Genomic DNA, 12,289 nt, shown 5'->3' with positions numbered 1-12,289 from the left:
TTTTTTGGCATGAACATTTGAAATCTATGGCAGCAAATATATATAAGCAAGAAATGGTAGTGAGAGAAAAGTTGACAGTTTATTATAAGATGTATATTTTTATATTTCTAATTTTCTATTGCCCTTCGTAATTACATGCTTGGTAATTATAAGATGTATCTTGCTCAAGAAACGACAAAATACAATCACGGATACATTCATATTAACAATTCGAAGTAAAGTATATATGTTTGGTTTATTAAAAACAAACATTTGATTTTAATATATATGTTTTCTAAACATGTTAGACCCATTCAAGTAATAGTTTAATCAATCATGCCTCTTAATGTTTTACCGCAAGGTTGCCAAACAGTTCTTTAGAACACTCACAATAACAAATATCTACAAACTGACACATTAGCTTCTCATCATATTAAACACTTTTCTCAAAAACTGTTCATTTCTTTTAACAACAAACACATTTAGAAAAAACATAAAAAAAAACTATGTATGTACAAATATAGGGTATGTATAGAATGAAAACTCATACGTTATAGAAACTCTTGAAAACTCATCTTGTATGATTATATATACCATCATCAATTTTGACTATTTTTTTTTAAGATTCTCTAAGAATGGAATTTTGGTGTTTATATATTAGTTCTTTTTTCTTAACTTCATGGACAATCAAATGATCAATCACTTTCCTTGTACATCTTTTATTTCTTTTAACAACAAACCTTTACAAACACATTTAAAAAAACATAAAAAAACAATTATATATATATACAAATATAGAGCATATATAGAATGAAAACTCATACGGGTAGAAACTCTTGAAAACTCATCAATTTTTGACTATTTTTTAAAGATTCTCTAAGAATGGCTTTTTGGTGTTTATATGTTAGTTTTTTTTCTTAACCTCCTGGACAATCAAATGATCAATCACTTTTCTTGTACATCTTTTATACATATATATATATAAAGGAAGGTTATCCTAAAAATAAGTAGTTTTCTAAGAAAACTAGTAATAAATCATAGTCACTGGATCATGTTAATCAATGGTTGAGATTTAAAATTACAAATAACCGATAGTTTCATATAATTACTCTTTCATCATTATAACCGACATAGTTTCCTAGAATTGTTCTTTCATCATCATTTGTAATGCCAAATGTCAAAATTTTGTTGGTTCTTACCATTTTTAGGAAACTCCTTATTCTTATTTGAACCCTTTCTATATATATACTAGTTTTAATCCCCCGTATTACGTGGGTTGTTTTATATTATTTGTTTTTAATATATTTATTTTTTTATTTTTATTTTTTTATTGTATGAAAGTTAATAATATACTTATGGTTTGATGATAAATTGTTTCACAAATAAATGAGACGTTATAACCCGGTTTAAAATCTATATGGGTTTGATGAGACCCAATACCCGTTTATTTTTTTTACTATAAAATTGGTTTTTTAATTATAAATTATATATATCTTTTTTTAAATAAATCATATATTAATTTTTAGTATATCCCTACTTTATAGGATTTTTATATCAAATATTTTGTGAGATTAGTTTTTAATTTAATGAGATGTTATAACATGTTTAAAAAATATCTGGGTTTGATAAGACCCATACTCGTGAATTCGGGTAAAATGCATGAGAAATCTCCATTTTAAAATCAAGCAAATCTGGTGACTCCAAAAAAAGAAGGAGCGACCACGTCGTGACACATAAGATTTTTATGTTTTCGTTTATATATATTATAGATTTTATGTGTTCATATGCATGCTATATTATAATAAAATATTTTCTACTTCATGTTCATCATGATGCACTACAATATCGTGAAGTAAAAGAAACATAGTTTTTAATATAACCAATATATATTACGTATTTATATATTTTCTATTAGTTTTTAAATCCATGTATTACATTAGATTTGTCAAACTATAAAAATAAATAAGTTCTGTCATTTGAAAAAGAAAATATACAAACGTATATATATTGATATCTATATTATGTGTATAAATGTTTTTTTTGTTAAATTATATAATTGGTCAATATTAACGGGAAAGCCTGCCAAAATGCACGTTTAATGTGTGAAATCTGTCAAATTGCTCCATCAAAATGTAAAATTATGATAATATAGTTTTAGTAATCAGATTTAACAAGTTAACCATTATATAAACTTTTCTATAGACTAAACATAAGGTTAAAACCGACCCGTGTTTCGAGTATCGAAGGAAAAAGAAAAAAAAAAGAATCCTGCATAGAAAATTGGTTAAAGGCTAGGCTTCCCAAAGTACCATATTTTGTGCCAAATTGCTCCATCAAAATGTTAAATTATGGCCATGATAATGTAGTTATTATAAACAAATGTAACACAATTATTAAATTGTGATACATTATGACAAATAATTGCCCAAACACCTCTTAAGGATTTCATTAAGAAAGAAAAATTTTTTTGATCTCCAACAATTGACTTCAAATACAAACCAGAAACAAATATTATGCAAGGTAGAAGTTATTGGCTTTATTTTTATTAATTGTAAGTTCAAACACACGAATTGAAGCATTGTCTCGTCGTTTTGGTGCACCATTTCAAACTAAGCTTTATATCAATCGACTCGTATCCTCCTTCCAATCAAAAGCTCAAAACATTAGTTAAAATTCGGAAAAAGTATAACACCGTTAAGTCCCTTTTAACAGGGGACCACTGGGGGCTAACTTTTTTAAATTTGGAGAGCCGGTGGCGATAAAATAAATAGGATAATAATTATTATCGACCAATACGATTCAATATGGATTATTAAAATAACCTTAATTTTTCTTATATGTTAATTTAATAAATTTATTTTTTTGCTTAATTCTAGTATTGTATTGTAACGAACACAACCGTTTCCAACCAAGTTCGCGTCGAATCATTGCAGGGAAAGAGGGACTTTCCCGCGCAATGGGGGGATGCTAGTAGTTGATGTTACTATTATTATTATTATTATTATTATTATTATTATTATTATCTTTATCTTTGTCAAAAATGGTATTTAAAAATGGACATAACATTGGAGAGGGAATGAGTATGATATATTGGTTGAAATCTGGTATGACAACTGATGTGGCACGTTGGATGCGTTTGAAAATGGCTTCGCTAGGGACGCTCTTGCACCGATAGAATTCAAACTATTACATAGGATAATCAGTACGAAGTTTGGATCTGACTTCTCTCTACGTACACATCATCCTCGTCTTTGTAATACTGCAACAATATTGGTGATCTTGGCATTGAAGATGAATCCGATTTCATAACTTCATCGTTTATTGCAACTTCTTTTGCTTTGCCCAACATAACTATGTAGAACCCAATTGATATTATTGTGCCTCCAATCGCACACTAAGTATATAAATGTAGAAGTTATGGCACACCTACAAATAATAACTATGATTAGTTATTGACCAAATGTTCATAATACCTTCCAAGATAGAGGTGTCTCCAAAGAACATAACACCCATGACAACTTCTATAGAATCGAAAATGGTTTAAACATGGCCACAAATAACGGCCATTTCAAGCACAATGCCCATGTGTGCACAACATTTTTCAAGCATGAACTAAGCACGCCCTAACCACTCGAGAAACCAAAACAAAACCTTGTTTGGATACCACGAGATCAATTTCATAACTATGGAAAATCGACTTCATTTGAGCACTCACTGAACACAAAATCGAGGCTAAGGCTCACTATTAAGAAGTAAAAGAATACCACTAACTCCTTCATGACTTGTGTCTACACGTTATATTAAAATTTTAACCGCCTTATTTACACCAAGATATGCACAAACCGGCCAAAACCCGAACATAACCCAAAAACCAAAACTTGAAACACTCATGTTAAATTATATTTGGTTATAGATGAGTATGGTATTAGGTGATACCCGAGTGACTACTTGAGACTGTCCGGTACTTGTTACTGTCATGGAAACCGCATATTATGATATATTAGATAATCTTAATAAATCTTTTAAGTTTATTTCAATATTTAATATTTTAAGTCGAGTGTTGAGGCTAGTTTAAGATCAGGTTTTAGGTAATGAAAATTGAACAGGTAATTTTTAACCACACAATATAGCAAACTGTGATACACTGATACCCGATACGCTTGTTTTAAGGCCACCGAGAGCCCGCTTTTGGTTGTGAAGTACCAAGGGAAAATGATGACGAATTGGACCGCGAAGACCATGGACCCCTAATAAGATAAAGTCTTTAAAAATTTGTTTTGAGAATAGTTACAGCTTACCTAAGGTGTGACACCTAGTTGCTTATGGGACAAACAAATATTGACAATAAAAGCATGTTGAGACAATGAGACTAATATATAGAACACTAAGTATGTTGTAAAATATAATGCTAAATGTGAAGAACTAGAACACATAATGTGATATCAAGCGGAGTGACAACATTGCCCTCATTAGAGTGAATCAAAGACGTCGAAAAACACCAAAAAAAGATAAGCAAGATTCAGACTCTAAATGATTTCAATTTTTTTGATCGTTGGGAACGATTACAAGAAAAGGAATGGATAATACCTCGTAACTAACAACTAACCACCATCAAGCACATAATTCATTTATACATATTGCTTCAAATGTAGTACAAAAGCAGTTATTTAACCGCCCATGTTCTCTCTTTCACTGCATTTAATTATCTTTCATGCATAATGTACAAGTGCAGTATGTGATCATCGCAGTATATTTATTGGTTCTAAAAAAGAATGCATCCCGACTGCATCCCAACATACGTTGTCGTGTGTACTTCCATTAACATTCGTCACTAATGAATCAACTCGTGTAAAGTAACCTAGCACGTATAGGAGTTTTACTTGATATCTTTATATTTAGAGTTTGAACAACAAACCATATAATAAAACTAAACTAATAATAAAAAAAAACACCTATTTTAATAAATATCTTTTTTCATCAACACATTTTTTTTTAATAAACTCATTTATTCCCTCACTGGTAACCCATGTGAAAGAATTAGATTGAGCAATTGGGCCAAACTTAAAAAAGTTATTTTCTTTTTTGATTGATATTTTTTTTGAACGGCCAACTAAGTAACGTCGTGTATCCCGTACGCAGCCCCATTCGCTAAAGGTAGCCTGAGCCGGCCACTAGTCCAGACGGACGGAGCCCCTAGCGGTCCACCTGTTGAGGGATTCACCGAATAAAACCCGACCCCCACGCCCGCCAAACGACACAACAGCGAGGAGCCGGTAAAACCGGGTGAGATCAGGACTCGAACCCTGGCAAGCCAGGGTCATCCCTCATATCTCCCATATAAGTTGGTGGTAGTGAGGTTTGATCCCCCTACCTCTCACTTGTAAAGTGAGTGCTCTACCATTGAGCCACAACCAACTTTTATATATATATATGTATTTGATATTGATAGGCATTATTGGAAAAGAATTGTGATTTTTTCAAAAAAAAAATATTCAATGTGATTGAGATTTGTGGGGTAACCTTCAAAGGACTATGAAATGGCGCAGTCAAAAAACTTGCGGCTCACTTGATAAAATCTCGAACAAAAGTAGTTAAAAAAACTTGATTTGAAACAACTTGAGTTGAGTTGGCTCATTTTGTAACCGAGCCAAACTCGTCCCAAACTCGGCTCGGGTCTTGGCTTGATCTTTGTTTAACTTCAAATAAAGCTCAAGCCTAGTTGAGCTGCCTCATTTAATTTCGAGCTTGAGCTCAAACTCACCCTGACTCAACTCGTGAACAGCCCTCGGCGTACATTAGATGGGGCATTTGATATTCGGACAACATGAGGATGTTAATGTATGCCTTTTTTTGCTACGTGAATTAGGGGTGTTCATCGGTTCAGATATTTGTTATCTAGCATGTTTGGATCATTGTTCCAGACATTAGTGTCTGATCAGACAGTAGTGTCTGATCAAATACTTTACAAATAATAAACTTACAAATATGGACATAATAACAAAAAAAAAGCATAGTTATTAGGTTAAACTGAACTATCCAAGTTCAAAACAAAAAAAAATGTATATACCAAATTCACAATCCAGTTTTTTTTTTTTTTTGTGGGGTTGGGGGGGGGGAGGTGGTGGTTATGGACACGGTTCGGTTTTTGGATTTTTTGCACACTGCACCACAGCCCTACCCCGGGTTAAAATGATTCGGCTTAGAAAAAAAAATGTACGCATCCGTTCTTAGACAGACGCACTCCGTTCCTAAAATAATATCAATCTTTTTTTCTTTACAAATCAATTAATACACAAATTTAAACTTCTGGATACATAAATATATTTTAAGGGTTTATTTCAGGAACTTATAAATATAGGAAGAAGGTAGTTTGACCAAAATCTTGACTCGAATTCACTTTCGAAGCAGAGGGGTGTTTTCAGTTAACGATTCGAGTCTCGAAACATCGTTTATCATCAAATTACTATCCTTGGATTGCCCATATAAAACTGTATAAACTCCTAGAGCAATTATGACCGCTCCGATCACACTGTAACAAAGTCAAGATCGAATCTTGGTCAACCTTGGTCAACGTTCATTAAGTCAAAGCGTTTAATATTTTATAAATAATTAAACTTTATAGTTTACCTGCCTAAATGAAGAACATCACCAAGAAACAAGATACCCATGATTACTGCAATCACCATTGAGATCGGTTTGAACATGGAGACGAAAACCGGGCCTTTTTTGCTTAGACACCATGTTATAAGACTGTTGCGGACCGCTGTGCCAAATACTGCCTACAATGTAGCTGAATGTTAAATAAGTGTTTAAGAAAAAAATATGAACTTTTATGACTATATCTAACTTTAATCAAATTTTTATTTTTCGATTATAAAATTTTGCAATAATCACATTTAGAGGTGTAAGCGAGTCGAGCCAGGCCGAGCCCGACTAGGCTTGTTTAACTTCTGAGAGCTCGAGCTCAGCTCGTGAGTAGTTTTTCAAGCTGGAGCCTGGAGCTCTACTGGTTTGTTATTTATTAATTAACATATATACATTTACAATTATATTTTAATATATTTTAATTATAATTTTTATACATAACGTAATGTAATATATATTATTTAGTTATTTTTAACATAATTTCATATATAATAATTATTATATGAATATACATCGAATAAGTCAGATAAATATTATACAGATAATAGACTTGTTTAGGCTCGCGAACCAGCTCAAGTTTGGCTCGTTTGTCATGTATTAATTGATATCTATAGATTTATAATAACCTTTATATATATAATAATATACATTTTAGTTATATATTATAATAATTATTATACAAATATATATTTAAGATATTTAATATGAATTATACAAATAATAGGCTCGTTATGCTCGCAAGCTAGCTCGAGCTTGGCTTGTTTGTTATATATGATATATCTAGAGATTTATAGTTAGATTTTACATATATTTTAAATTATATTTATATACTACATAATTCATAACATTTAGTTATGTTTAACATAGTTTTATATATAATGTTATAATAATTATTACAGATATATGCATTTAATAAAAAAATACAAATATTAGGCTCGTTTAGGCTCACGAGCCAGCTCTTTGTAAGTTCATGGTTTTCTTACCGCAAAAACAATGGATACCCACTCTGTGCGATCATCCAATATCCAAACGTCTAAATTCCGTTCATAAAGGAGAGTAAAAATTGCACATTGAACCGTCCCGAATAAGCAAAACAAGAAAACGACTGTAACTTTATCCGGATACTCCTTAACCGTTGCTGTCTGGATAAGAGAAACAATAAGATTTTATTTTATTTTATTTTTTTAAAAGGTGGTCACAAATTTAATAAAAACATTACCTGAAAAACATTCCATGATGAAGAGCAAATGCAAGTGATTGTAATAAGCAAACCGCCGAGTATCCAATTCGACTGCGGTGATGAAAGTAAATTCCTGCTTAAATCATGGTCAAGAATCTTATTGAATAGAGGTGGCCCTTGATAAAGAGTCATCACGAATGCTCCGGTTATAGCTACTATAGTTCCTAATGCCTTTGCTTGACTTGTTGACTTTCTTATGTCAAACTTCTCAATCCTAAATGCGTAAATTCACAGTCAGATAATATTGTCTTTTATAAAAGACTCACAAACGAACCCAACGTGCAGTGAGCAGTCTGTGAACCGTTCCGGGGGTATTCATTTACGTTCGTTTAAATAATAAACGAACGAACATGAACATAAATATTTGTTTATTAAGTTAAATGAATGGCCATGACACATGTCCCATTCGTTCATTTATGCTCGTGAACGTTCGTTTATGTTCGTTCATTTAAATTTATACATGCTCATTCGTTTGTGCTATTTATGATCGTTAGTTTACATTTGTTTATTTCGTCAGTTTACGTTTGTGTAAATTCATAATTTAAGTTCGTTTAAATTCGTCAGTTTACGTTTGCTAATATATTCATTTAAAATTTTATGGCCCGTTACAATTTAGTCTAGTTTTATAACCTTTTAGGCCCAATACATTGTTTTTTTCTCATTACTTTTAACTAGTTTTAGCTCAGTTATATTCATTCATCTATGATCAGTTATGTCCGTTCATTTATACTGTTAACGAACAGACGTAAACGAACACGAACATGTTCATTTTCTTAACGCAGAAACACAAACATGAAAAGTTTGATAACTTATTCGTGTTCGATCGTTTGTTCAGTTAACGACTTAACGTTAAACAAACGAACACGAACATCCTAGAACAAGTGTCTAAAAATAAATATTTACCTAAAGATGATAGCAAACAGGAATGTAAAAGCCGGAATCAAGTTTCCCAACGAAGCAGCTAACGTTGGAGAACTATAGTTGATACCGGCATATGCGCATACCTGCAAAACACAAATCCTGCACATCTATTATATGAATATAACACACTAGCATAATAACAATGTTTGTTATCAATATATATATATATCTACTAAAGAACTAATAACTTACCCTAAAAGCCCAAGGCCAAAGAATTTAGAAAGAACAGATAAAGTGAGAGCGGGTCGATTACTTCTGCAAAAACCGATAATGACAAAGTACTTAACATGTTGTGTGCAGGGACTAAAGTTGTAAACTATGAAGACATAATGGCAAAAGACGTCCTTTCTATTTAATCATTTTTTCAGTGGACGCCCTTTAGCAAAAGAAATGACAGAAAACATCCTTTGACCCTAACCCAGTTAACTTTTTCCGTTAAATATGGTCATGTGCCCCGCACATGGGGGTATTTTGGTCATTTTACTATTGCAAATTAAAATAATATTAACTCTGAACCATTCACTGACCTAAAGATGATTAATTTTCAAGAGTAAAATGACCAAAATACCCTCATGTGTCTGCACATGACCAGATGTAATGAGAAAAGTTAACTGGGTTAGGATCAAAGGACATAATGTGATAGAGTTATGTTTTCTGCCATTTCTATTGCTAAAGGACGTCCACTGAAAAAACGATTAAACATAAAGGACGTCTTTTGCCATTTTGTCCTATGATGATGTTTATAGATGATGAACCTGTAACTGTGAATGATGAAATTTGGAAGGAGAAGAACGGTGCCAAGGGCGTTATAGTAAACTACATAGACGAGATTGCTTAGCCCGTTGTTCATGGCGGCTTTGCCTAACGTAATCATCCCAACTTCACCACATTCTACCACCATCATTGCAGCAAATGGCAAAACTTTTTCTAAAAAAGAGTTCATACTCACTCCCATTTTTCCAGTTTAAACTGTTACAAAATAAAATTAAAAAAAATATATAAAAAAAACCACAAATGCAAGATTTGTTTATTTACTGAACACCAACTTATACGACCCATATGACCAGTTTAGGCATTTCATATAAATATGCGGCCCGTATGACAAATTAGTTGGCATGAATAATGTTCTAGTGGTGTTTCTTTAGGGGATCATGTGATCTTCATACACCACCCCCATGCTGACTGGACATGCCTATACGGGCCGTATAGGCTACGCATGACTGACAAGTGGACGGAGGGGAAAAAACAGTTTTTTGCAACCTATACGAACTGTATAGGTATTTACTTGCTCGTATAGCAGTATAGCACCTGGTAGTTGGTACACCATAAAACCTATACGGATCATATAGGGCTATACGACCGTATACAAATTACTTAGCCAAGAATGTTATGCAAATTTAAATTCAATTTATCCTATTATACTATTCAAACTTTCAATACTTTACTCTCATCTTCAAGTCTTTATGTAAATATATCCTCGAATGATAACTTTCAGAATAAAGATAACAAAACATATTATAAAAGTGTCTAAAAAATTTTAATTTTTTTTGTCTTTACGGCCCGTATAGAGAGGCACCAGAAACAATGACGGAGAACGTCTTACACAAACTAACACAACTCAGATGCTATATGGCCCGTATAGTCTTATACGAGCCGTATAGGCAAAAAGTGGTGTGTGAAGATCCGTACTGGTGTATGAGGATCCTAAGCCTTCTTTAGTTAAGCACATCTAAGAATCTAACCACTATGGGGATAATAATAATAATAATAATAATAATAATAATAACAACAACAACAACTAATTTAAAAAGAATGAAAAAGATAGTGATATCTTTTCTGGATAATAATAATAAATTCCACTGTAATTAAAAAATCCCAAAAAGAATACAGATTGAAACAATTAATTCTTTTCAAGATTCAGAAATCAAACTCTAATTCCAGCTACCAAGATCCAAACTTTATCATCAAATTGCTACACAAACAACTTAAAATCAATAAACAAAAACTACCCATGAAAAAAATTTGATCTTTATTGTTAAATATCATCAAGATTGATACATACAAGCAATATATATAGATATATATGTAATAAAGAACCTGCACAAGAATCCAGAGTGACTTTGATCTCCAAGAGTTTAACTTGGTATGTATGAACTGCAAAATTTGATTAATATATCACCAAAAGATGTGAGTGGTGATATAAACCACAGTTCTAAAGATAATATAGTACTTAGTACTGACCCAGTGACAGTTACAGCAAAATACATGTTCACAAACTGTGGGCCCCGTTTATGCTTTTCGGTGGGAGGTCACATGTTTAATCCTTGGTCATGCAGTGTTGTAAGAATCGCTAGTAGCTAGTCGAGTGGTGGGATGAGAACTAGCAATAAATTGGGATTAATCGGATCGTACTTTAATGTATAATTTTCAATTTTATATATACAGACACGCATTCTTATATGTAATTTTCAGTTTTATAAATACATAAAAACATTTTGGACAGAAATTTGCTTGAATCTCGCCGGAAACCGTTGGTTTTTTATTGAAACTTGTCGGAAACCGTTAATTGTGGTCGGAATCTTGCCGGAAACCGCTCATTTTTGTCAGAATCTCGCCGTAAACCGTCGATTTGGCCGGATTTGATCATTGACCGATTAATTTGTCAATTAGCCCAAAATTAATTAGTGAAGTGAGGACTAGCGATTAATCGGGGATTAATCGACTCATAGTTGGGATTTTTGCAACACTGGTTAGAGGTGTACAAAATCGTTTTTTTTTTTTCAAAACAAATCGGTTTGGAAACGGAACCGGTTTGGGTTTTGTATGTTCAAAACCGGTTTCACCCAAACCGGTTTAAGCAGAGAACTAGTCATACTGATCCGGACCGGTTCGGTTCGATTTTAAACCGGTTTTAGAAACGAACCGGTCTAGTTTCCGGTTAGCTGGTGTTTTGTGCACCTCTAGTCATGGTGTTAGTTAAGAAGAATCGTGTTTATGAGTAATGTGGTTTGTCATTAAAGAAAAGTAAACCGTACCCGTGTGATAATTTCTTTCTTTTTTAATAATGACAGTGTTTGAGAAAGTAACACGTAAAAATTGTGTCTAAAATCTAAATGTGCCATTCTCTCTTTCGTAGAGGAATGGTATTATTTTAATGAAGGTGGGCCCTCACAACTTTTGTTAAGAGAGTTGTGTTTAATACCTTAGTAGCACCCTTTAACTTAACTTTAGTTACAATTTAATACCTCAATTAATAAAATGACATTATTAGAACGATTTTTTTTCATGAGGAAGAGAGGATGTGATGCGAAGAAGAGATGGGAAGATTCGTGTCTTATGGAAGGATGATCTCGAAAGGAGGGGATAAATGTATTTTTGGAATGCTTTAGGAGGGACAGATGATGTGAACTCGTTTTTTAGTCCCTCTATCGTAGAAGCTCTAAGAGTAAATAACGAGTGTTATGCGCACATTTCTAAAACTATATGATGAATTGTTGCATCATA

At 32.5% G+C, this 12,289-nt stretch overlaps 1 protein-coding gene across 1 annotated transcript; it reads right to left on the bottom strand.

Moving 5' to 3' along the window:
• Positions 1-6,252: 6,252 nt before the first annotated feature.
• LOC143550753 (WAT1-related protein At3g28050-like) lies at positions 6,253-10,960 on the bottom strand. Its single transcript, XM_077041348.1, has 8 exons — positions 10,883-10,960; positions 9,541-9,754; positions 8,978-9,040; positions 8,768-8,884; positions 7,844-8,078; positions 7,608-7,766; positions 6,607-6,758; positions 6,253-6,508 (listed from the first exon to the last, which is right to left on the bottom strand). Exons 2-8 carry the CDS (start codon positions 9,738-9,740, stop codon positions 6,373-6,375), a joined length of 1,062 nt encoding a protein of 353 aa, XP_076897463.1. The 5' UTR covers positions 9,741-9,754; positions 10,883-10,960; the 3' UTR covers positions 6,253-6,372.
• Between the last annotated feature and the right edge of the window lie 1,329 nt (positions 10,961-12,289).

The sequence above is a fragment of the Bidens hawaiensis genome, unplaced genomic scaffold (assembly GCF_021521415.1).
Source record: "Bidens hawaiensis isolate Kalapana, Puna unplaced genomic scaffold, B.hawaiensis_p1.1 tig00016156_1, whole genome shotgun sequence".
NCBI lineage: Eukaryota > Viridiplantae > Streptophyta > Magnoliopsida > Asterales > Asteraceae > Bidens > Bidens hawaiensis.
This window is presented reverse-complemented; position numbering and strand designations above follow the sequence as displayed.